The sequence below is a fragment of the Ranitomeya variabilis genome, chromosome 1 (assembly GCF_051348905.1).
Source record: "Ranitomeya variabilis isolate aRanVar5 chromosome 1, aRanVar5.hap1, whole genome shotgun sequence".
Lineage (NCBI taxonomy): Eukaryota > Metazoa > Chordata > Amphibia > Anura > Dendrobatidae > Ranitomeya > Ranitomeya variabilis.
Genome location: NC_135232.1, coordinates 271,179,478 through 271,206,880, shown reverse-complemented (window position 1 = coordinate 271,206,880; position 27,403 = coordinate 271,179,478). Strand labels below are relative to the sequence as shown.

The following is a 27,403-nucleotide window of genomic DNA, read 5'->3' as shown; positions in this document are numbered from 1 at the left end:
TTGCACACATTATCATATAAGATTTGGCATTTTTTTTACAATAAAATCTCAGCTCTAGAATAGTCATGCAACAGCGAGTCGCACAAATGTTTTTGGTCTGGTGATTTGTCTGACAATTGTTGTCATGCTGCTAACCTGCGACACATTCTGCCCTGTTCTTCAACCTGTCCGTAAAAATATTCAACACACAATTTCTGCAAGGGCATGGTGGGAACTGTAGTTTTTTCTAAGCTGGAGAGACAAAGTTGGGGATCCATCATGTTGTGAACTCAAACAAATATAACAAAAATGACCAAAAGCTAAAATCCGATCACATAGCATTTTCACAAGTATGTAAACAGGACTGGACGCCAGTTCAACCCGTTAATGAAAAAAGCAAAGATGCAAATATCTTACAAAAATTGAGAGCGTCAGAACATCATGACTTCCCGTGCACTAGTCATTTCTGTCTAGTTTTATATAGAACATGTAGGAAGCGAAAATGTTGCACGTGATCTACATGATCTGTGAGGCTTGGGGATCTGAGATCTTCATGTATCTGCTCAGTTTACATGCAGATTTCGATACATAAATAAATAACGCTGTAATGATAAAATACACAAATATTAACGTTCACTGGATGGAATGTGGAAATGGGGGTCACTGTAAGGGTCAGAAGAATGCAGTATGAAGGCAAGAAAAAACATTCATTTCTTTTTAGAAAAGTCTGTGCTGAACATACACATTGTCATAGGAAACTGAATTTGCATGTGTGTGAGCAGAAGAGGTGTGTGAGGATGACTGGCAGGAGGGAGAAGGAGGGAGGGAGTGCAGGGGGATGGAGGGAGTCAGAGCAGGGGAGGTGGTGGAGAGCACAGCACACTTTGGGGAAAGAAGCCTGCAGTGGAAAGAGTGAAGATGAGGAGTACATTGGACTCAGCACTATAGAGATACCCTATTACTTTATCCTGTGCGCAGGGTTTCCCCAGAAAGGTAAGAAGCTGTGTGTGACTTGGTGCAGAGAACTATGGCTGGGTGCATGTACTTTTACCTGAAGACTGAACATAAAGGCTTGTCCTCACAGGGTCGATATAGACAGGGCGGATTAGGGTTAATTAGATCTATGAATCACTGTCTACAGTATCAGCTCTATTGACTTATTCCCTCAGTTGCTGGATCTTCTACGTTGTAATAATTTTCAGTTTTTATCATTTTAATAAAATGTTATAATGGAGAGATCAGATTGTAGTGATAGATAATTCGGTGTTGGGTAGTTTTGGTAGATAGGGGAATCGGATGATTGATGAAACTGGAAACATAATAAATAATGGTTTGGGCACGTAAGTTAATGAAGAAGATGATGTTTTGGGTAAATCGTATCATTAACATTCATTGTTGGAATAGGAAAGTTTTGACAAGTGAGTGATAGTTTCAATCTGACTTCTTGCCATCAGTGTTACTATTCATTTATAGAGTTCTAGTATCTTCTATAGCACTGTATAGTGTAAAGACTAAATGTGTTAAAGCCCAAGCAGAAAATGCATGGCACATACGATTAATAGGCAAGAATATAAAATATACCATATAGACATTTGCAGAGTGAGTTCTGCGCACAATAACCTATAGTGTATAGGCGATGCCTTATGTAGGACACCTATAATTGTCCAAACGTTACTCCTTACAAGCAGAGAGGTCATCTTGGGTTTAGTCCTCCTTATCTGTAACTTATGCTGTGGCTCAGTCTAAGGGCCCCTTCACACTGTGCAATCAAAGTCTGAACGAGCGTTCGATTTGTGACGTTTATCCGTCCTCGTTCCGAGGTTGCAAAGTGTGACATGGCGTTACGATCTGCGACGCAGCCCAGCATCGTACGATGTGAAAGAAAGAGCAGAACTTTCTTTCGTCGTAAATGTCTCGCTGTGGCGGTCGAAATCGTAGTATGTGACGGCGGTCATACGAGCTCGTAATGCGACTACGTGGGTTGGGCTTCCGCATACCTGTCTCCTGATTGGGCGTGACGTTTTAGCACGCCCATGCTGGTAATACGTCACGCTCGGAGTCGTAGGACTATGGCGGTGTGAAGGGTAGCGTACGATTGCGACGCGTGACGTTCACATCGCAACTACGTCAGAAAAAGCGTTAACATCGTAGAGTGTGACCGCTGGCTACGAGCTCGTACTGCGATGTCGAATATGACGCAAATGCGTCGTAATCGTAGCAGAATCGACCAGTGTGAAGGGGCCCTAATGTTTCAGGCAGACCTGTGTTCAAAGCATTCATTTGTATGCAAAGGCCTGTTCTACCTAATCATTACCATCGGGCACTGACTATGTGGTAGAAGATCCACAACCAGCCTAGAAGGCAATGCCTTACAATTAGTTTTGTCTAAGTCTAATCCTATCCATTGATTTTTTACCTAATTCATCACTAGATACATTGATGTAGGTTGTTTATGTTGTTGGGTGGGCTGGGTGTGTCACCGTGGGCCGCACTGGATGAAGTGATATATTTTTGTGACCCTCGGGCCCCTGGTGACGCATAGTATATCTGTGTTGTGCACTTGTCACAGAGCTGGGGGGGTGTATGAGTGGTGTATACTGATAAAGTTTGGGTAAAACTAGCGGGCGTGTGAACATGAAAAGACAACCCCAACACTTCTAAAGTCTACGAGCTGCTATACTGCGGCTGTTCAGCCTCCTTTTACAAATGATGAGACCTGGCAGCTGCAGCTTGATTCATTGTGTCAATAGATCGATAATACGCTTAATTCCTGTTTTCATTGTTTGTGATGTAATTATAAACCTTATGTTATTACACTATTATTATATTACTACATGTTCTTTGGGTATGTAATATTCGTATACACTGTACGTGGGGTATTCTCATGTTACTAACAGTAATCCTTTCTCTGGCAGGAATTTAGCCCTTCTACATTGTACCTCCTCCACCATTATGGACTGCCTGTGGATTTTGATCAAAGATGACTCTAAAGGCTCCCATTGTTAAATTACTAAAACAACGCAACAATAGCCGACCAATGCCTGAATACCACCGGTGTACAACAAAAAAGTGAGCTGCTGCAGAAATGACTGATGAGGCAGAAACACTGCGTTACTCCATGCCAACATCACCATGTTAAAAGCGGGGTTCACTACAGAGGACCTGATTTACATAGTCCTAGAAGTGGTCATTGCCATTTTGTCCATTCTTGGCAATGTGCTGGTGTGCTGGGCTGTGTACATCAACAGCAATTTACAGAACGCAACCAACTATTTTGTGGTATCACTGGCTGCAGCAGATATTGCTGTGGGGGTACTTGCTATTCCATTTGCTATTGCAATTAGCACTGGATTTTGTGCTACCTTCCATGCCTGTCTCTTCATTGCTTGCTTCGTTTTGGTGCTGACACAAAGTTCCATCTTCAGTCTCCTGGCGATTGCTGCAGATCGTTATATTGCTATTCGCATACCTCTCAGGTAAGGAAACTTTCCGAAACTTCTAGATTCACTTTAAAAAGCTATAAGCTACCTATTGCCATGGGCTATTCGGATAGTCCATGAGATGTCAAATATTTTGATCAGCAATTTCTTAAATAATTTTTTGGTTTTGCAATTAATATGATGACCATCACACTCTACGCTCAACTCTACTAGATATCTGAACATAAATGTTTCTTGTCCTACTGTCATGCATCCCTCTCTCATGTACCGTAGTCATGCACATACATGGGAAGAGTTGTTGGAGGTGTAATGGCAACCAGGCAACCATAGTGGCTATCATCCAAAAATAAACATTACCAAGGAAAAGTTGATAAGAAATCTTAATAACTTGACAAAATAGGATATTATAGCAAAGTTCTGGCTAATAGATCCTAACACAGACTACAACAGACTTACAGTTATGTCGATACACAGGAGTGTCATTAAATAGAAGGTCAGGCGGGAGGAGGTTGCTTGGAGACATGGGGTAAAATTCTTCACAAATTCAATGGACTTCTTTTAACAGTATTCTTTCCTTGAAGCAATTTCTCCATCTTATAATGTGATCGCATATCACTAAAATATGCTATCACTTTATGTTAGGTGCCTTCTTCTGGGTTAGGTGCACATCCAAGGGAATTGGAATGTCATTTTTCAAGGAAAAATAAAATGGAGATGCAACTTTAATACAGTAGTGCTTCCCCTTTATTCCCAGGATGAGTGGGAGTCCAATAAGTTAAACTTCTACTCATAAAAGTGATGGCATATCATAGAGAACCAAAAGAAGTGCTAAAGACTAGTGATGAGCGAGGGTACTCGTTGCTCGGGTTTTCCCGAGCACGCTCGGGTGACCTCCGAGTATTTATGACTGCTCGGAGATTTAGTTTTCATCGCGGCAGCTGAATGATTTACAGCTACTAGCCAGGCTGAGTACATGTGGGGGTTGCCTGGTTGCTAGGGAATCCCCACATGTAATCAAGCTGGCTAGTAGCTGTAAATCATACAGCGGCCGCGCGATGAAAACTAAATCTCCGAGCAGTCATAAATACTCGGAGATCACCCGAGCGTGCTCGGGAAAACCCGAGCAACAAGTACACTCGCTCATCACTACTAAAGACCCTTAAAAATGAACTTTTATTAATGTATTAAATGTACTCTTTTTACTAAAAAAGGTGCTAAGAGCAAAGAAGGGCCACCAGGGACACCGTATAAACTATCAAAGGTATAATAACCAAATGTAAAGAGAAATGGGGGGCTACTCTCCCCTAAAAAAGCCCTGAGAGTCGCCCTACCTAGCAGTGGAGGTTGGCACCCTAGTTGTTAACGTGATGGTGCCCCCGCTCAAGGTCAGTAGCCCTGTAGACCCTATAACACCCTAAACATACCAAGTAAAGAAAAACACAGAAAATATACACACACACACACAAAAAGTATATAAATACCCCTAGTGGGGAGACAAAATAGTCTCATAGGGAAATAAGTCTGTAGACTAAGTTATCTCGGAGTGCTAAAGTGCCATATGTAGCTCATACACTAGCATTAAATGAATCCTAGTTCTTGTCCTCTATGATGCAACTAAAAAACAGACTTTTGAACTGATGTATAGATGGTTAAAAAGCCAAAGTATAGGACACACCCCACAAATCCCTCTTCCCAGTAGTTTAGATAGATATCTAACTGAATGAAAAGACTGGGAACAAAGGAGGTACATATATATATTAACAATAAAGATTCAACAAATCACCATATAGTGATCCCATACAGATTTGGCACCTAGTAGCCATTAATAATTCCCTCTAGTTCCCATCAAAAAATCATGCGGGTATAATGATGGACATAAATTCAGAACAATGCCATACTAGTTATACCAGTAAGATTGTGGTACTTATTAGCCATGAGTAAGTCTTATTCCCGATGTATTTCCCCCTTCTTTAGAATAAAAGGGTTCATCAGGGGATCCAGCTGAGGGCTTCAATGTCCCCCAGTGGCCGAAATCAGTGCTGTGTGCGCACCCTACCCTACATGAGCTACATATGGCACTTTAACACTTTAGCACTCCGAGATAACTTAGTCTACAGACTTATTTCCCTATGAGACTATTTTGTCTGCCCACTAGGGGTATTTATATACGGTTTTTATGTGCGTGTTTTTTCTCTGTTTTTCTACTTTTGGTATATTTAGGGTGTTATAGGGTCTACAGGGCTATTGACGTTGAGCGAGGGGGCCATCACGTCAACAACTAGGGTGCAAACCTCTGCTGCTAGTTAGGGCGACTCTCAAGGCTTTTTTTTTTTTCTCTTTACATTTGGTTATTATACCTTTGATAGTTTATACTGTTTCCCTGGTGGCCCTTCTTTGCTCTTAGCACCTTTTTTAGTACAAAGAGTACTTTTAATACATTAATAAGAGTTCATTTGTAGGAGTCTTTAGCCCTTCTCTTGGTTCTATATTGTACTGAGACCCCACTTATTCCTTAAGGTTCTTGGATGGCATATCATAGCCATTATGTTAGTATATGGGAAACCACTTTAAAGAGGACCTGATAGTAGGTGAAGTGTCCAGTTTTGCTCTTATTTTATTCCCGTTGCCCCCTGATATTCTGCTTTTGATTGTTGCTTTTCTTTTATCCGCCATATGGGTCAAGAGATATGAACCTTTCTTTTAGTGCTCGTTTTATGGTTTTTGCCAAAAGGACATTGCTCACTCAATAATGCAGAACTACCCAAAGAAGCGCCCCGAGAGAATCCTCCGAGCAACGCCTCCTTGGTAAAGGCCATCAAAATTTGCACTAAATATAAAAAAATTATACAGTGGGAATAGAATAAGAGCACAAAATAGTTACTTTTGACCTAGTGACATGTCCTCTTTAACTGCTATTAAGCAAATGATAAAATATTTTATTAAATAGAGCACTATACAAGGTAAAAGATCTACTGGAGAATGTTTTCCAGTTTATATTAAATATGTGTGTGTGTTATAATCAACTTACTTTTAGCAAAATTTGTATTTCCCTTGACGAGCATCTCTTATATTATCACTTCTAAGGTGCCTATTTGATAAGAACTTTCCCCATGCTATATATAATGCATATTTACTGACGATACGTGTAGGTGGGTCTTCACACTCTAGTATGTTATTGTATTCCCGTACCTTTCCAACCTCTTGCCACATTTTTTTCTAAAATATTCTTGACCTCCCCCATAAATTCATATTGCTTCATATAGTTTCTTGTAAATTCTTTATGGTTGCTATGTATATCAAGCATACGAGTCTTATATATAGCCTTTCTGCCTCCATTTTATGATAATGTAACTGGTACTGTTGTCCAATAAAGTATAACCTTTCCATATAACTCACTCTATTGCTCTTTACAACCATGTCGTTCTGAATAATACACTTCGTTTGTCTTCACAGCTTACAGTGTGAGTCATATGACGGCTTCATTCTTTTGGCCATTTGTATTTACTTGTTTTTTTTTCATTTTAAGAGATTATTTCACTTTTATGACCTTGTACTGCTCTTTATTAACCAACCCTGCCACATTTCACACCACATATATAAATGTTGTACCTTGTACTCTCTATACACACTACTTTTTAAAACGTGGTTCCAAAAATACTTTGCCCAACCACAAGTTTTAGCCTGGATCCACTGACAATTGAATATGTAAGAGAAGTCAGTCCCCCAAGGTTCACCTATCCCTTTTAATGTATGAAATAACTCTTTAAAAAATATTTGCATAAATATAGATATGGAGTAATTTTGGGCAAAGAGAAGTCAATACATTTGCAGGTCCCCAGTGACTTCATACCAGATGTTAGTTTCCATGTTTTTGTCTACTCTTAGACACTGTCACCTCAGCATGGAAACCGAAGTCTTCCAGCTGTTATCCCACGGAAGGGAAGATTTTACCATTTCTGTAAAAGGCAGGCAGAATTCCCAGGTTGTCTACCCTCTACGACCTGACTTCCATGTTATCTCCCATCTTGATTTTTAATATATTGTCTTGAGATCTGTTTTTCTAAGTGTTGCCTAGCATTAATTCTGATTCTGCTGTGATAATGTGTAGTCCAATGTTTACATTTCTATAGGTGCCTAAGTTATGTTCTCATTTCTCTTCTTAGATATAACAGTCTGGTAACTAGTCGAAGAGCCAACGTGATCATTGCTGTCTGCTGGTTGCTGTCTTTTATCATTGGTCTTACCCCCATGCTAGGCTGGAACAAGAAGAATTTTGCAGCAGAAAACTCATCTCGATGCAGCCCTCCCCAGTTAGAGTGCCTATTTGAAAATGTTGTGACAATGGATTACATGGTATATTATAATTTTTTTGCCTGTGTATTGGTGCCATTACTGCTCATGTTGGGCATTTATTTGAGAATTTTCATGGCAGCCCGGCGCCAGCTAAAGCAGATCGAGTTAAAAGTGACGTGTGGTGAACGCTCACGGTCAACACTACAGCGTGAAGTCCATGCTGCTAAGTCTTTGGCTATTATTGTGGGCCTATTTGCTGTCTGCTGGTTGCCGCTACACATCATCAACTGCTTCACTCTCTTCTGTAAGGACTGCTTGCGCCCTCCACTCTTACTCATGTACTTTGCCATTTTATTTTCTCATGCTAACTCAGTGGTAAACCCATTAATCTATGCCTATCGCATACGTGAGTTCCGCCAAACATTTCGGAAGATCTTGCGCCAACATATCTTTCGTCAAGCACAATCTTCTCAGACACGTACAGCTAGTGGCAAATCTTTGACATATGAAGCCGATGGAGTGTCAGGAATAAATCGGACTAGTTTTACTGGCTGCTCGGAAATTAATGGAAGTAGCTGTAAGTTGAAAGAAGCCTGGCATCAAAATGGATATCCTACTGGGGAAAAAGTTGACCGGACAACAATTCAAGAATTGGAAAATCAACAGAAAGAAAAGCTGATACATTCGTGATTACTTTAAACATTGACGTTTCCATGTTGTGAACATAGACAGTGGTGGGCTTCTCACTGTGAAGATTGCGCTGACTTTTCATTGCATATATATGTTTTGACACTCATTTATTTATTAAACTAATTTGCAAAGTGGTTGTGGTTTTTGCCCCTTAACAAATAATGTTCTTACAAGCAACCTTGGATTTGTATATCCAAAATGATCTGTTTTTCTACACAGTCAAAAACTTTTTAAGATTTAGTAGCAATGGTATGCTTATTAATGACTTGAATATGTTATTTGTTATAGAAGACCTCTACTATAGAATATTCTTTAAAGGGGTGGTCCAAAATGAATATTGATTTTCATCCTTAATGTCTCTCTATTTATTTTAATAATGTAATAGTTTTTCTAATATAGTTTAATTAAATAATCCTTCACCTTCCCTCTCTAATTATTTTATTTTTTACCTATTTCTGTTTTGATGCCGCTTTGTTTGAAAATCCCCAGTGCAAGTTGGGATACTCAAACGGGATGTCATAGGCTGCGTCAGTGACATCTTTTTTAGGGGCCGAGCTATTCCCTGCTCTACTGAGCATGCGTCGGTTGTGAATTCCAATGGATGCTTAGTACGAGCTCCCTTCTTACTGTGCAATATTCTTTTCGGTGCACAGTGACAGTGCGCTCAGTCTCAAGTTCTGATGAGAAGTGACGAACTGGCAACACAGCACACTATCAATGCACACTGTAAAGGTACCTTCACACTAAACGATATCGCTAGCGATCCGTGACGTTGCAGCATCCTGGCTAGCGATATCGTTTAGTTTGACACGCAGCAGCGATCAGGATCCTGCTGTGATATCGCTGGTCGTTGCTGAAAGTCCAGAACTTTATTTGGTCGTCAGATCGGCGTGTATCGTCGTGTTTGACACCAAAAGCAACGATACCAGCGATGTTTTACACTGGTAACCAGGGTAAACATCGGGTTACTAAGTGCAGGGCCGCGCTTAGTAACCCGATGTTTACCCTGGTTACCAGTGTAAAATGTAAAAAAAACAAACAGTACATACTCACCTTCACGTCCCCCGGCGTCCGCTTCCCACACGGACGCCGGGGGACGCGAATGTAAGTATGTACTGTTTTTTTTTGTTTACATTTTACGCTGGTAACCAGGGTAAACATCGGGTTACTAAGCGCGGCCCTGCGCTTAGTAACCCGATGTTTACCCTGGTTACCCGGGGACCTCGGCATCGTTGGTCACTGGAGAGCGGTCTGTGTGACAGCTCTCCAGCGATCAAACAGCGACGCTGCAGCGATCGGCATCGTTGTCGCTATCGCTGCAGCGTCGCTTAATGTGAAGGTACCTTAAGGAAAGAACACGGTGAGGATTGAAACCAGCCTCGCCTCCAAAACAAACATTTTTGCGGTTGGTCTCTGCTCGCCACATTCTCTCCATACATTGCGCACTGGCAGTGTGCTCTGTTGCTGGTTCATCACTTCTCATTAGAGCCAGTGAGGAACGCACTATCACTGTGCAATGATAAGAATATTGCACAGTAAGAAGGGAACTCGTATTGAGTATACATCGGAATTGTCAAACGAGACTATCCAAGCCCCGAATTAGATGTCACCCATGTCATAGGTGTCAGCCTCTGCCCCTAATGATGTCCCATTTGAGTATCCCAGCATGCACTGGAGATTCTCAAATCAAGAGCATTCAAAACAGAAATAGGTTGAAAAAATAAAATAAAGCAGTTAAATTAGAGAGGGAAGGGTAGGGACTTTTTAATTAAACCATATTAGATAAAATCTATAATACTAGATGGTGGCCCGATTCTAACGCATCGGGTATTCTAGAATATGTACTGTATGTATGTATGCATATAGCAGCCACATAGTATATAGCACAGGCCACGTACCAAACAGTATATAACACAGCCCACGCAGTATATATGGAGCGCCCCCACACCGCCGCAGGGCCGAGGGGTACCCGGAGCCGGGCCTCTGAGTCTCAGTTCTGGGGTTGTCACGGTGGCTAGACCCGGTCCGTGGCCCTGTCTGTCAGTGGGGGACGCCCGGTGCAATAAGTGGTGTTGTAACGGTGCAGTTGTGGGGTGCAGGTCGCGGTAAATAATGAGGACACCAGGTTGCAGTCTCTTTACCTCTTTACTGAAGATCTCTGGGTCCTCAATCCAGAATACGGCTCACCAGGCTGCGCAAGTCCGGCCGGTCCAATGACACTTCCAGAGTTCTCTTCAAAGGGGGAAATCTGTGCCTTCCCCCTAGCGCTATGTGTTGTAGTCCTTCCCTGCTGTGCTTACGGAAAGTACCCCACAACTGTTGTGTCTGTTTCTGATGTTCCCTCACAACTCGACTAGATGATGTTCTGCTAATCCTCCGTCCCTCCCGGAGGTTCGGGTAGGAACGGCACCCGTTTGACGGGTAGGCCTGGAGTTCTTCCGGGACCCTAGAGACGCCCCTCTCCCACAATTGCCTCCCAAGACTTCATAGGTGATTTGAGTTAGACAGCCCGCCTGAGACTGACTGTCCTGCCGCTGTTTGGAGTATTGCTTGAAGCTGAATGTTGTTCTACTCCCTCGGCGTTCCGGCCACCGGTATTGCGCCTCAGTAGGATGTTGCTTCGGTCTTACAGCACGACTCCTACTGGTATTTCTCCTTTGCGTGATCCCGTTTCTCACTCAGCACAATCTATCTCTCTTCTAATCCTTTCTTGGGCACCGCCGCTACCCGGAGCAGGCACGGTCCCGTTACGTTCGTTCTCGTTGCCAAGCCTCTGTCAGGATCCCACCCCTGACAGAGACCCTACTGTATCTTCCCCTACATCACCCTCTGCCACAAGGTGTTGCCTGGTTCCAACCCAGTCAGCTTTCTGATCTAACTTCCTGCCTGACCCCCAGTTTACCCACTATGGTGGGGAGTGGCCTAATGAATAGCACCCTTAGCTCCCCCCGGAGGCCCGGCTGTGAAATGTATTGGTGTCTGTGATACCTGATCAGATGAACTCCTTCAGTGCCATCGGACGCACCATAGCTCCCCATAGTGGCGGAGCCACAGTACTGCAACGACCAGGACTCTGGGGCGCTGCACTCCCCCCTGGTTAAACACAGTACTCCGGGACTGGGAAGAAAACAACAATACAAGTTTAGCAAAAAGACATACAGTTTGGTTGAGTGCAATAACAATAAGTATACTTGAACAAGCTTCCCTTTATGGGAGGTGAGGACACTTGAACGTTACAAAACATGGTTAAATATTAAACATTATAAATTACAGGCTATAAATAACTCCTGTTACCCAACCGGGTATTCTACTAAGTGCAAAAATTGCTGAACAATACTTTAACATTGCCTTTAAGGACATACACTCTGTATCCACCAAAGACCTTCCTATAATCACATTATAAGGTAAATTAACTTTTTTCATTCTCCTTCTTTGAATCTGCAGGACCGCCTGTCCTACCGGCACCAGACCTACTGCCTCTCCTTTCTGTTACAGGACCGCCCCGTTCAGCCAGGGCCTACTGCCTTTTCAACTTCTATACACAGTATAGATCATAACATTACTTTCAGTTTTAGAAGCACTGAGCCGTCTACGTATGGCTCCTAGGAGGACTCACTACCCAACCCCTACGGGTTCACTTTCTGTCTTCTGTAACACATTATTAACTCTTTCTTTACAATAACTAACTTACTATGGAGGACTCAGGGTTTACCTTCTATCCCTAGTTTCTTATCAACATTCTCAACTATCCCCTTATAACATCAATCTTCATTACTATTTTCTTTCTGGAAACATCATCTGCATTTCTCTACATTTAACCAATCAAATACATATAACTTTTACATGTAAGAATTATCATCACTTTCGCTCATCAAGACATTATTGCTATCCATCAATCTTAAAGCAATACGATTCTTCAAATATACACGTGGATGTCCCCTTTAAGAAGGGACCAAATCTTCAGGAGGTAGCATTTGTTCTCTAGCTACCAGTCCATACTCAGCAAAGGCTCCGGTGCGGTATCTTCGCAAAGAGTCTCTTTCTAAGTAAAACCAGTAGGAAACACCCTTAAGAAGGTGTGAACTATGTACAAGAAGTTTGTATCATGCACTGTTCATGATTGCGGCAGTTTTTAAGACTTGTGCAAAAACTTAGAAAAAATAAACAAAACAACAAGGATCCCGGGTCAACAAAGGGATCCCTTTAAGAGTTAACCCAGGACGGGTTTTAGCAGCAAAACAGCAAGGAAATAAACAGTTAACTATTTACAGTTTCAGGTTTCCGAGGCTTAGTTGGACGGCTTCCAGGGCTGCACCTGGCACTTTACCCCTCTTGGCCCGGGAAGGGTGAAGTCCAGGGTTGCACCCAGTGCTGGACAAACGCCGTTAATCTGTCTCTCATGTACGGTTAGGTCATGCACAGCGCTGGAGGTCTGCGCAGCTTGAGTAGGGGCATTTGCGGCAGCAGAGGCAGCGGATGCTGCAAGATCAGTCACTGGAACGGAGTCAGCAGCTGTGGCACCAGCAGTCACGGGAGTGGTGTCAGTCATCAGGGCAGGGTCGTCCTTCATACCTGCTTCAGATGCGGTCCCTCCGGTGCCGGTCTGCTCCGTCTGCGCTGGTTGCAGGGCCTTGTGCTGCGACGTTGTCATCTCTGCTTGCAGCACCTCGCTTTCCGGCAGGGCCTTGCTTTCTGGCTTCGGAGCGCTGGAACTTCTTTCTTGCTCCGGACCAGACGAGGCTGCCGACAGACGTCTGGCGAGGCTCCCGATGATGGTCTTCTTCCATCCGGCCTCAGTGCTCAGCTGCATCCGCCGGGGTTGGTGGATCAGCTCGTCCGCTCCGGTCTGCAGGAGGTCAGCGTCAACTGTGGAGGTCTGGCTGCGATGCCTCTCCGGGTAGCTGGGGGAGTCCTCGGCTCCGACCCCACGCTCCGGCTCCGGGCGGCTGGCCATGGCGTCCTCCATGTTGCTCGCTTCTTCTTCCTGATCCTTTTCCCGCTCTCTTCTTCGTGGGCGGTTTCGTTTTCGTTGTCTCTGCCCACCATTAAGGATCAAGAGGCGGATCTCGGCTGCTGACGGACACGTCCTCAAGGGGCCAAGATATTTAGACTGGGCGGCCATTGTCTTTCGCGCTCTTCAGCTTGTTCACGCCCACTTCCACGCCCTTCTTCTTCTCCTGCGCTCTCCTTAGCGCTGTAATGGCGGCGGTTTTGGCGGGAACTTCTGGCGGCAAGTGGCAACACACAGTCCTTGTAATAAAGCACAGTCCAAGCACGATAAATCACAGTTCCAAGGCACACATGACCTGATTCTTCAGGCTTAAGTAGATCCTTTTCGTGACGCCAAGTTGGAGCGCCCCCACACCGCCGCAGGGCCGAGGGGTACCCGGAGCCGGGCCTCTGAGTCTCAGTTCTGGGGTTGTCACGGTGGCTAGACCCGGTCCGTGGCCCTGTCTGTCAGTGGGGGACGTCCGGTGCAATAAGTGGTGTTGTAACGGTGCAGTTGTGGGGTGCAGGTCGCGGTAAATAATGAGGACACCAGGTTGCAGTCTCTTTGCCTCTTTACTGAAGATCTCTGGGTCCTCAATCCAGAATACGGCTCACCAGGCTGCGCAAGTCCGGCCGGTCCAATGACACTTCCAGAGTTCTCTTCACAGGAGGAAATCTGTGCCTTCCCCCTAGCGCTATGTGTTGTAGTCCTTCCCTGCTGTGCTTACGGAAAGTACCCCACAACTGTTGTGTCTGTTTCTGATGTTCCCTCACAACTCGACTAGATGATGTTCTGCTAATCCTCCGTCCCTCCCTGAGGTTCGGGTAGGAACGGCACCCGTTTGACGGGTAGGCCTGGAGTTCTTCCGGGACCCTAGAGACGCCCCTCTCCCACAATTGCCTCCCAAGACTTCATAGGTGATTTGAGTTAGACAGCCCGCCTGAGACTGACTGTCCTGCCGCTGTTTGGAGTATTGCTTGAAGCTGAATGTTGTTCTACTCCCTCGGCGTTCCGGCCACCGGTATTGCGCCTCAGTAGGATGTTGCTTCGGTCTTACAGCACGACTCCTACTGGTATTTCTCCTTTGCGTGATCCCGTTTCTCACTCAGCACAATCTATCTCTCTTCTAATCCTTTCTTGGGCACCGCCGCTACCCGGAGCAGGCACGGTCCCGTTACGTTCGTTCTCGTTGCCAAGCCTCTGTCAGGATCCCACCCCTGACAGAGACCCTACTGTATCTTCCCCTACATCACCCTCTGCCACAAGGTGTTGCCTGGTTCCAACCCAGTCAGCTTTCTGATCTAACTTCCTGCCTGACCCCCAGTTTACCCACTATGGTGGGGAGTGGCCTAATGAATAGCACCCTTAGCTCCCCCCGGAGGCCCGGCTGTGAAATGTATTGGTGTCTGTGATACCTGATCAGATGAACTCCTTCAGTGCCATCGGACGCACCATAGCTCCCCATAGTGGCGGAGCTACAGTACTGCAACGACCAGGACTCTGGGGCGCTGCATATAACATTGCCCACGTAGTATTGCCCACATAGTATATAGCAGCCACGTAGTATATAACACTGCCCACGTAGTATATTACACAGCCCATGCAGTATATTACACAGCCCACGCAGTATATAACACTGCCCACGCAGTATATAACACTGCCCACGTAGTATATAGCACAGCCCACGCAGTATATAACACAGGCCACGCAGTATATAACACAGGCCACGCAGTATATAACACTGCTCACATAATATATAGCACAGCCCACGCAGTATATAGCCCACGCAGTATCTAACACTGGCCATGTAGTATGTAGCAGCCACGCAGAATATAACACAGACCACGTAGTATATAGCAGTGTGGGCACCATATCCCTGTTAAAAAATAAAATAAAAAATAGTTCTATACTCACCCTCCGTCGTCCAGCGAAGCTGTGTCGATGCGCGCGCGGCTGCCGCCAGCTTCCGTTCCCAGCGATGCATTGCGAAATTACCCAGATGACTTAGCGGTCTCGCGAGACTGCTAAGTCTTCTGGGTAATTTCGCAATGCATCTCTGGGAACGGAAGCTGGCGGCAGCTGCGTGCGCCTCGGCGGACGACGGAAGGTGAGAATAGCAGGTTTTTTGTTTTTTTATTATTTTTAACATTAGATCTTTTTACTATTGATGCTGCATAGGCAGCATCAATAGTAAAAAGGTGGTCACACAGGGTTAATAGCAGCGTTACCGGAGTGCATTACCCGCGGCATAACGCGGTCCGTTAACGCTGTCACTAACCCTGTGTGAGCGCTGACTGGAGGGGAGTATGGAGCGGGCTCCGGGCACTGACTGGATGGAAGTAGTAAGGGACTAATTCTCGGCCAGGACAGGCAGCTGGCGAGACCAATCAGCGACGCGGGATTTCCGGGACAGACAGGCAGACGGAAGTACCCCTTAGACAATTATATATATGGATTATTAAAATAAATAGAGAGACATTTTAAATGACAAAAATATTTGTTTTGGACCACTCCTTTAAGACAAATTTATTAATTAAAGTGAACCTGTCAGCAGGATTGATCTGAGTAACCGACTGACACTGTCATGTTGGCGTCATTATACTGATTAAAATGATACCTTGGTGGATGAAATCCGTCTTGTTGTTGTTTAATCTGTATTTGAGATTCTTGTGCTCTGGGGCGGCCTGTGGGGGGGGGGGGACGGCTTTATGTAGTGCTCTTCTTACATATTCATACAGATAAATATGTGAACAGAGCACCACATAAAGCCCCCCCACAAGCCCGTCCCAGAGAACGAGAATCTCATTAACTGAAAAATACAAATAAAGATTAAACAACAAACAGAAGACGGATTTTATCAACCAAAATATCATTCTAATCAGTATGACGGCACCGACCTGACACTGTATGTAGTTTACTGACCATAATCCTGCTGACAGGTTCCCTTTAAGGCAAAATTGGAAATCACCTAATGCCAATGATAGACTTTCAGATTTTATTACTCAGCATTCAAGATGGTGGCTGTTTATATGGCGGAAATAGAGTATGCTACAAGTACACCCCTCAAAAAAATATCATTATTATCATAGTGTATTAGAGCAATAGAGGGTTCTTTGCCTCTGCCACAATAATATCTTTAACCCCCTTCATGACATGCGCATGTCATGTCTCTCCCTTTGATGTATGCTTCGGCGCTGAGCCCACATCTTTCCCCACATATGTCAGCTGTTTTGGACAGCTGACAGGTGCCTCTAACAGCCACGGGTGGAATCCCAGCTGTTAACCTGTCAATCTCTGACAGTGGCATTTAACTCACGCTTCCTGTAAGCGAGCCGGAAATTTATCCCATCTGTGACCCTGTCACATGATCGGGGTCACCGATGGGTGGGCATGACAACCAGAGGTCTCCAACAGACCTCTATGGTTGTCATAGCCAGATTGCTATGAGCGCCGTCCGGTGGTCGGCACTCATAGCAAGTGAGCATTTCTGCTACACACAGGCGATCTGATCATCGCCTGTGTGTAGCAGAGGCGATCGGACAACTGCAGCTTCTAGTCTCCCATTGAGACTCTTGAAGCATGCAAAAAGTAAAAAAAAAAAGTATTTAAAAATATATAAAAAAAAATATTAAAGTTCAAATCACCCCCATTTCGCCCCATTCAAAATAAAAAAATTAAAAAATCAAACATACGCATATTGGGTATCGCTGCATTCAGAATTGCCTGATCTGTCAAGCTATAAAAAGAATCAGATCGGTAAATGGCGTAGCAAAAAAAAAAGTCAGAATTAAATTTTTGGGGTCAGCGGAACATTGCATTAAAATGCAAAAACGGTTGATAAAAGGATCTTATACACACCAAAATGTTATCATTAAAAACGTTAGCTTGGCACGCAAAAAATAAGCCCTCATCTGGCCCTACATCCTGAAAAATTTAGATGCTATGGCTATCGGAAAATTACACAATTTTTTTTTTTTTCATTTGGATTTTTTTTTCAACACATAAATAAAAAAGAACCTAGACATGTTTGGTGTCTATGAACTCATAATGACTTGGAGAATCATAATGGCAGGTCAGTTTTAGCATTTGGTGAACAAGGTAAAAAAATTCCAAAAGACAGTTGTTGAATTGCACTTTTTTTGCAATTTTACCGCACTTGGAATTTGTTTCCCGTTTTTGAGTACACAATATGGTAAAACCAATGGTGTCTTTAAAAAGTAAAACTCGTCCTACAAAAAACAAGCCATCACATGGCCATATTGACAGAAAAATTAAAACGTTATGGCTCTGGGAAGAAGGGGAGTGAAAAACCGAAATGCAAAAATGAAAAGGGCTCCATCATGAAGGGGTTAAACAGGACCTGTTACCAGGTCAAGAGTCAAGAAGTATCGTTTCTCCTTACAGAGAGTGACATGTTAAGCATGTTTCCTCTGGGAAATATGCAAATTGTCTCTTCAGAGAGGAAGAGGACTAGAACTCTAGTGCCACCTATTGGAAGTAGCAATCCTAACAGTCAGTGTCGACCCTTTAACGAGCCTTGTCACATGACTTAGGATAACAGCCAAACCAGAAACTCAATTTGCAGACACTGTGTTTTGGGGTACTGTCCCTCGTCAGTGCAAAGTGTGAGATCCAGTTTGGCTGATTGAGAGGCGTCTGACGGGGATCCAAGAAGTATTGTTTCTCCTTGCGGAGAGTGACATGTTAAGCATGCTGAGATGAGGAGACTTAAAGCCGCAATGTTCCTCTGGGAAATATGCAAATTGTCTCTTCAGAGAGGAAGAGGACTAGAACTCTAGTGCCACCTATTGGAAGTAGCAATCCTAACAGTCAATGTCAGGTCAAGAGTCGTAAGTTCTGGATATCATTTTATGCCCACTACTCCACTGAGTTTTACTTTCCAGCTTTTGATTATTTTATTTTTTTAAATCTGCCATACGGGTTAAAAGAATTATGGGTCTTGTTGTTTTGTGCAAATTTGTATGGTCTTTACCAAAGGGGGTGGCTCACATTGTTATCTGGGGATAAGTTATTACCCCGCGAGCCTTGCCACCTTGTAAAGACAAAAAAAAAAAAAAAAGCTTTAACCCCCTTCCCGACCTTTGACGCATACGCTGCGTCATGAAAGTCGGTGCCAATCCGACCTGTGACGCACCGTATGCGTCATGGAGGGATCGCGTCCCTGCAGATCGGGTGAAAGGGTTAACTCCAATTTCACCCGATCTGCAGGGACAGGGGGAGTTGTACTTTAGCCCAGGGGGGGTGGCTTTGCCCCCACGTGGCTACGATCGCTCTGATTGGCTGTTGAAAGTGCAACAGCCAATCAGAGCAATTTGCAATATTTTACCTATGAAAATGGTGAAATATTGCAATCCAGCCATGGCCGATGCTGCAATATCATCGGCCATGGCTGGAAATCCTGATCTGCCCCCCCCCCACTGCCACCGATCTGCTCCCCGGTCCTCCGTTCAGTCCGGTACTCCCCTGCGTCCGCCTGTCCGCTCCCCCGTCCTAGTGTCCGCTCCCCCCTGTGCTCCGATCCACCCCCCTGTGCTCCGATTCACCCCCCCCACCACCCCTTCATACTTACCGATCCTCCCGGAGTCGGTCCGTCTTCTCCCTGGGCGCCGCCATCTTCCAAAATGGCGGGCGCATGCGCAGTGCGCCCGCCGAATTTGCCGGCCGGCAGATTCATTCAATGTACATTTTGATCACTGTGATATAACCCATCACAGTGATCAAAATAAAAAAAATAGTAAATGACCCCCCCCTTTATCACCCCCATAGGTAGGGACAATAATAAAATAAAGAAAATATTTTTATTTTTTTTCCCACTAGGGTTAGGGGTAGGGGTAGGGGTAGGGTTAGGGTTAGGGGTAGGGTTAGGGGTAGGGTTAGGGGTAGACTTAGGGGTAGAGTTAGGGGTAGGGTTAGGGTTAGGGGTAGGGGAAGCTTTAGGGCTAGGGTAAGGCTATGTGCACACGTATTCTGGTACTCTGCGGATTTTTCCGCAGCATATTTGATAAATCCGCAGTGCAAAACCGCTGCGGATTTACCGCGGATTTACCACGGTTTTTCTGCGGTTTTTCTGCAGATTTCACTGCGGTTTTACAACTGCGTTTTCTATTGCAACAGTTGTAAAACCGCTGCGGAATCTGCAGAAAGAAGTGACATGCTGCGGAATGTAAACCGCTGCGTTTCCACGCAGTTTTTTCTGCAGCATGTGCACAGCGTTTTTTGTTTCCCATAGCTTTACATTCAACTGTAAACTCATGGGAAACTGCTGCGGACCCGCAGCTGCGGAAACGCTGCTGCGGACCCGCAGCTGCGGAAACGCTGCTGCGGACCCGCAGCTGCGGAAACGCTGCTGCGGACCCGCAGCTGCGGAAACGCTGCTGCGGATCCGCAGCGTTTTCCGTAGCGTTTTCCGCAGCGTGTGCACATACCCTTAGAATTAGGCTATGTGCACATGGTGCGGATTTGGCTGCGGATCCGCAGAGGATTGGCCACTGCAGATTCGTAGCAGTGTTCCATCAGGTTTACAGTACCATGTAAACCTATGGAAAACCAAATCCGCTGTGCCCATGGTGCGGAAAATACCACGCAGAAATGCTGCGTTGTATTTTCCGCAGCATGTCAATTCTTTGTGTGGATTCCGCAGCGTTTTACACCTGTTCCTCAATAGCAATCCGCAGGTGTAATCCGCACAAAAAACACTGGAAATCTGCGGTAAATCTGCATGTAAAACGCAGTGCCTTTTACCTGCGGATTTTTCAAAAATGGTGCGAAAAAAATCTCACACGAATCCGCAACGTGGGCACATAGCCTTAGGGTTAGGGTTGGAATTAGAGTTAGGGTTGGAATTAGGGCCGAGGTTGGAAATAGGGTTAAGATTAGGCTTGTGGTTAGGGTTATGGTTAGGGTTAGGGGTGTGTTGGGGTTAGGGTTGTGGTTAGGGTTAGGATTAGCGTTAGGGTTGGGATTAGGGTTAGGGGTGTGTTGGGGTTAGGGTTGTGGTTAGGGGTGTGTTGGGGTTAGGGTTGTGATTAGGGTTATGGCTAGAGTTGGCATTAGGGTTAGGGGTGTGTTGGGGTTAGAATTGAGGGGTTTCCACTGTTTAGGCACATCAGGGGTCTCCAAACGCAACATGGCGCCACCATTGATTCCAGCCAATCTTGCGTTCAAAAAGTCAAATGGTGCTCCCTCCCTTCCGGGCCCTGACGTGCGCCCAAACAGTGGTTTACACCCACATATGGGGTACCAGCTGTTGTGAATTCCGTCTGGGCTCCCTCTGGTGACCTTTAGCGATACTGCGGGTCTGGAGCTGGGCTCAGCTGCCTCATTTCCTGCTATGCTGGTTCCTATTTAACTTCACCTGGACCTTTACTTGTTGCCTGCTGTCGTTGTATTCAGTACTGGTTCTGACCTCTCCTGGATCTCCCTGGTGACCTGTCTCTTTCTGAGAAGCTAAGTCTTGCTAGTTCTTTTTGCTTATTGTTTCCTTGAATATGTTTCTCAGTATATGATGTGTTCAGTCCAGCTTGCTTATATGTGATTTTTCGCTTGCTGGTAGCTCTGGGGTGCAGAGTGCGCCCCTCACATCGTGAGTCGGTGTGGGGGTTCTTGTACTTTCTGCGTGGATAGTTTTTGATAGTTTTTGTACCGGCCGCACAGATCCCTTGCTTTCTTCTGTCTATTTAGTGTTAGCGGGCCTCATTTGCTTAAACCTGTTTTTCATTCCTACGTTTGTATTTTCCCCTTAACTCACCGTTATTATTTGTGGGGGGCTGTCTAAACTTTGGGGTTATTTCTCTGAGGCAAGTGAGGCTTTGCTTTCTCTCTAGGGGTAGCCAGTTTCTTAGGCTGTGAAGAGGCGTCTAGGTTTTTAGGTAACGCTCCACGGCTGCCTTTAGTGTGTGTGGATAGGTTCTGGATTGCGGTCGGTATAGTTCCCACATTATAATAATAATAATAATAATAATTTTATTTATATAGCGCCAACATATTCCGCAGCGCTTTACAACTTATAGAGGGGACTTATACAGACAACAGACATTACAGCATAACAGAAATCACAGTTCAAAACAGATACCAGGAGGAATGAGGGCCCTGCTGCTCGCAAGCTTACAATCTATGAGGAAAAGGGGAGACACAAGAGGTGGATGGTAACAATTGCTTTAGTTATTTGGACCAGCCATAGTGTAAGGCTCGGGTGTTCATGTAAAGCTGCATGAACCAGTTAACTGCCTAAGTATGTAACAGTACACATTCCCGGAGCTAGTCCTACAATTCAGGTTTACCTATCAGGTCAGTTTTGTGATCCTACCACCGGATCATAACAACCAGCATACTCAGGACAAACTGGGCAACAACTATTGGGGTCCAATTTCTCCTGTTACCCTTGTGAAAATAAAAAATTGCGGGCTAAAAAATCATTTTTGAGGAAAGAAAAATGATTTTTTATTTTCACAGCTCTGCGTTGTAAACTTCTGTGAAGCACTTGGGGGTTCAAAGTGCTCACCACATATCTAGATAAGTTCCATGGGGGGTCTAGTTTCCAAAATGGGGTCTTTTGTGGGGGGTTTCTACTGTTTAGGCACATCAGGGGCTCTGCAAACGTAACATGATGCCCGCAGGCCATTCCATCAGTCTGCATTCCAAAGCGTCACTACTTCCCTTCCGAGCCCCGGCATGTGCCCAAACAGTGGTTTTCCCCCACATATGGGGTATCAGCGTACTCAGGAAAAACTGGACAACAACTTTTGGGGTCCAATTTCTCCTGTTACGCTTGGGAAAATAAAAAATTGAGGGCTAAAAAATCATTTTTGAGAAAAGAAAAATTATTTTTTATTTTCATGGCTCTGCGTTATAAATTTCTGTGAAGCACTTGGGGGTTCAAAGTGCTCACCACACATCTAGATTAGTTCCTTGGGAGGTCTAGTTTCCAAAATGGGGTCACTTGTCGGGGAGCTCCAATGTTTAGGCACACAGGGGCTCTCTAACGCGACATGGTGTCCGCTAATGATTGGAGCTAATTTTCCATTCAAAAAGCCAAATGGCGTGCCTTCCCTTCCGAGCCCTGCCGTGCGCCCAAACAGTGGTTTACCCCACATATGGGGTATTATCGTACTCAGGACAAACTGGACAACAACATTTGGGGTCCAATTTCTCCTGTTACCCTTGGGAAAATAAAAAATTCCGGGCTAAAAATCATTTTTGAGGAAAGAAAAATTATTTTTTATTTTCACGGCTCTGCGGTATAAACTTCGGTAAAGCATCTGGGGGTTTAAAGTGCTCACTATGCATCTAGATAAGTTCCTTGGGGGGTCTAGTTTCTAAAATGGGGTCACTTGTAGGGGAGCTCCAATATTTAGGCACACAGGGGCTCTCCAAACGCGACATGGTGTCCGCTAACGATTGGAGCTAATTTTCCATTCAAAAAGTCAAATGGCGCGCTTTCCCTTCCGAGCCTTGCCGTGCACCCATACAATGGTTTACCCCCACATATGAGGTATCGGCATACTCAGGAGAAATTGCCCAACAAATTTTAGGATCCATTTTCTCCTGTTGCCCATGTAAAAATGAAAAAATTGAGGCTAAAAAAAATTTTGTGTGAAAAAAAAGTACTTTTTCACTTTTATGGATCAATTTGTGAAGCACCTGAGGGTTTAAAGTGCTCACTATGCTTCTAGATAAGTTCCTTGGGGGGTCTAGTTTCCAAAATGGGCTCACTTGTGGGGGAGCTCCAATGTTTAGGCACACAGGGGCTTTCCAAACGTGACATGGTGTCCGCTAACGATGGAGATAATTTTTCATTCAAAAATTCAAATGGCGCTCCTTCCCTTCCGAGCCTTACCATGTGCCCAAACAGTGGTTTACCCCCACATGTGAGGTATAGGTGTACTCAGGAGAAATTGCCCAACAAATTTTAGGATCCATTTTATCCTGTTGCCCATGTAAAAATGAAAAAATTGAGGCTAAAATAATTTTTTTGTGAAAAAAAAGTACTTTTTCATTTTTACAGATCAATTTGTGAAGCACCTGGGGGTTTAAAGTGCTCACTATGCCTCTAGATAAGTTCCTTGTGGGGTCTAGTTTCCAAAATGGGGTCACTTGTGGGGGAGCTCCAATGTTTAGGCACACGGGGGCTCTCCAAACGCAACATGGTGTCCGCTAAAGATTGGAGCCAATTTTTCCTTGAAAAAGTCAAATGGCGCTCCTTCCCTTCCGAGCCCTGCCGTGAGCCCAAACAGTGGTTTACCCCCACATATGAGGTATCAGCGTACTCAGGACAAATTGGACAACAACCTTCGTGGTCCAGTTTCTCCTTTTACCCTTGGGAAAATAAAAAAATTGTTTCTAAAAGATCATTTTTGTGACTAAAAATTTAAATGTTCATTTTTTCCTTCCATGTTGCTTCTGCTGCTGTGAAGCACCTGAAGGGTTAATAAACTTCTTGAATGTGGTTTTGAGCACCTTGAGGGGTGCAGTTTTTAGAATGGTGTCACTTTTGGGTATTTTCAGCCATATAGAACCCTCAAACTGACTTCAAATGTGAGGTGGTCCTTAAAAAATATGGTTTTGTAAATTTTGTTGTAAAAATGAGAAATCACTGGTCAAATTTTAACCCTTATAACTTCCTAGCAAAAAAAAATGTTGTTTCCAAAATTGTGCTGATGTAAAGTAGATATGTGGGAAATGTTATTTATTAACTATTTTGTGTCACATAACTCTCTGGTTTAACAGGATAAAAATTCAAAATGTGAAAATTGTGAAATTTTCAAAATTTTCGCCAAATTTCCGCTTTTTTCACAAATAAACTAAGAAATTATCGACCTAAATTTACCACTAACATGAAGCCCAATATGTCACGAAAAAACAATCTCAGAACCGCTAGGATCCGTTGAAGCGTTCCTGAGTTATTACCTCATAAAGGGACACTGGTCAGAATTGCAAAAAACGGCCATGTCATTAAGGTCAAAATAGGCTGGGTCATGAAGGGGTTAACCCCTTTACCCCTGAAGGTGGTTTGCATGATAATGACCAGGCCAATTTTTGCAATTCTGACCACTGTCCCTTTATGAGGTAATAACTCTGGAACGCTTTAACGGATCCCACTAATTCTGAGAATACCTTATTGTGACATATTGTACATCATGTTAGCGGTAAAATTTCTTTGATATAGCTTGTGTTTATTTGTATAAAAACGGAAATTTGGTGAAAATTTTGAAAACTTTGCCATTTTCAAACTTTTAATTTTTACGCCCTTAAATCAGAGAGATATGTCACACAAAATAGTTATTAAATAACATTTCCCACATGTCATATTTACATCAGCACAATTTTATAAACATTTTTTTTGTTAGGGTTAAAAGTTGACCAGCAATTTCACATTTTTTCAACAAAATTTACAAAACCATTTCTTTTTAGTGACCACTAGTGATGAGCGAGTATACTCTTTGCTCGGGTTTTCCCAAGCACGCTCGGGTGGTCTCTGAGTATTTATGACTGCTCGGAGATTTAGTTTTCCTTGCAGCAGCTGGATGATTTGCGAGTGTTAGACAGTTTGATTACATGTGGGAATTCCCTAGCAACCAGGCAACCCCCACATGTACTCAGGCTGGCTAGTAGCTGTAATTCATTCAGCTGAGGTGATGAAAACTAAATCTCCGAACACTAACAAATACTCGGAGGTCACCCGAGCGTGCACAGGAAAACCCGAGCAACGAGTACACTTGCTCATCACTAGTGACCACCTCACATTTCAAGTTACTTTGAGGGGTCCATATGTTAGAAAATACCCCAAAGAGGCACCATTCTAAAAACTAAACCCCTCAAGGTGCTCAAAACCACATTGAAGATGTTTATTAACCCTTCAGGTGCTTTACAGAAATTAATGGAACATGAATGAGCCTGGTTGCTCAGTGGTTAGCATTACAGAGCTGGAGTCCTGGGTTCAAATCCCATCAAGGACAACATCTGCAAGGAGTTTGTATATTCTCCCCGAGTTTGTGTGGGTTTCATCTGGGTACTCCGGTTTCCTCCCACATTCCAAAGACATACTGATAGGAACTTTAGATTGTGAGCCCCAATGGGGACAGCAATGATAATGTGTGCAAACTGTAAAGCGCAGAGAAATATGTCAGCGCAATATAAAAATAAAGATTATTTATTTTATTTATTTATAAAGGAAAAAAAGAATTTTACTTTAGACTATTTTTTTTATTTTCATAAGGGTAACAGGAAACAATGAACTCCAAAATTTGTAAGGCAAGTTCTCCTGAACATGCTGATGCCCCATGTATGGGGAAAAACCCATGCCCCTGATGTACCTAAACAGTGGAACCCCCACAAGTGACCCCATTTTGGAAACTGTATAGTGTTTGTACAGTTATCATACGACAGTTGTGTAGTGTTCGTTAGGTTGTCATACGTAAGGTGTGTAAGTCAGAAATTAATTTAGTAGTTCATGTATGTGTGGTACAGTCTGAAGCATTCTTTCATACACAGGTCAGGTTAATTGGGGAAAGTGTCACATTGATAAATGGTGTCCTTGCGTATTCCCCTTCTGTAACACACTTGGCATTCTTTTGCAACTTACCTTTTTTTCCGCTTTGAAGGGACCTCCCCCGGGAAATGCTGGCCCGGTACGATACGAGCCCCTTCAGTTCCGGAAGTACTGGGGCCCTCTCGTTCCTGACTGCCAGATATCAGGGCCTTAAACACTACCTATGGAAATGAAGGTACATTGTAGCAGTCTGGCCTGCACATTGTGACAGCAGGAAAGCGTTGTACAATGCCATGTGTACGATGTACACGGCCAGCTTATTGTACCACACCTTGGCCTTTCTCAAAGCACTGTATGGCTGGATGACTTGATCAGAGAGATCAACGCCCCCCATATTTTTGTTGTACCCCAGTATACAGTCCAGTTTGCAGACATGTGTGGAGGTACCTCGAACTGTGCTGAGGGCGCTGCCATCACCATGTATGGTGGTCAAAAAGAAGACATTCCTCTTGTCCTTGCACTTGACCATCAGCATGTGGTCGCTACATTGGGCTCTGCTGTCACCCCTTTTGAGCATCTGCCCAATTAGAGTTTTCGGGAGGCCTTTTTTGCGGACCAAGGGACTTGAAGAATGGGATGCTGGTATAAAGGTTATAGAGGATAACCTTGATCCAGCAGTGGGTATACCAAATCCCACACAATTTTACCAGTCACTCCCAGGACAGGAGTGCATTCAGAGGGTTCAACCTGGGTGTTCTTCCCTTCATAAACTCTAAACCTGTGGGTGTACCCTGAGGTCATCTCACACAGCTTATAGAGTTTAATTACATACCTGGCCCTTTAGCTGTTCAGGTACTAACGGAATTTGAGCCTCCCCTTGAATTGAATTAGTGACTTATTGACGCAGATGTCCCTTTGAGGCATGTACCCTTCAGCAAACTTTTTGTTGAAATGTTCGATGACCGGTCGAACATTGAACAGACTGACCATCTGGGGTTATCTTGGGGAGGGCGCTGTGCAATATTATTATAATGCAGGAATTTGTGTACGGACTCAAAACGTGTCCAGGTCATGACCATTCGGAACTCTGGAGTGTTGTATAAAACATCAACACTCCGATATTGCCAAAGTACTGTCTTCTTCAAAATCTCCATGTGAAGGGCCAGGCCCAAAAACTTCATAATTTCAACTGCATCTACAGGAGTCCAGTTAAAAAATGATGAATTACGTTTTTGTGCCAAAAATTGATGAGCGTACAAATTAGTTTGGTCCACCATAAGGTTAACAAAATCCTTGGAGAAAAAGACTTTGAAAAAGTCTATTTCTGTGAGGTCTGTGGTGTCAAACTTGATTCCTGATTGCACCACAAAATCAGGAATCAGTGGCTCATAATTTTCGGGGGACAAGGTCCATGCGGGGTCAGTAAGGAGGGGCGCTGGTTCACCTTCTGTCCTGGAGTGACTTCTTGCTTGCTCACCTTCTGTCCTGGGGCATCTTCGTGCT

At 44.2% G+C, this 27,403-nt stretch overlaps 1 protein-coding gene across 1 annotated transcript; it reads left to right on the top strand.

Moving 5' to 3' along the window:
- Positions 1-829: 829 nt before the first annotated feature.
- On the top strand, positions 830-8,546 carry ADORA2A (adenosine A2a receptor). The gene is made up of 3 exons (XM_077293722.1): positions 830-972; positions 2,895-3,455; positions 7,583-8,546. The coding sequence occupies exons 2-3, from the start codon at positions 3,112-3,114 to the stop codon at positions 8,400-8,402; spliced, it is 1,164 nt and encodes a 387-aa protein (XP_077149837.1). The 5' UTR covers positions 830-972; positions 2,895-3,111; the 3' UTR covers positions 8,403-8,546.
- Positions 8,547-27,403: the final 18,857 nt, after the last annotated feature.

Bases quoted from the DNA above. Each gene is read 5' to 3' on its own strand.
- ADORA2A (XM_077293722.1), top strand. From the start codon at position 3,112: ATGTTAAAAGCGGGGTTCACTACAGAGGACCTGATTTACATAGTCCTA. The intron at 3,456-7,582 runs GTAAGGAAACTT...TTCTCTTCTTAG, and splicing joins GCTATTCGCATACCTCTCAG to ATATAACAGTCTGGTAACTA.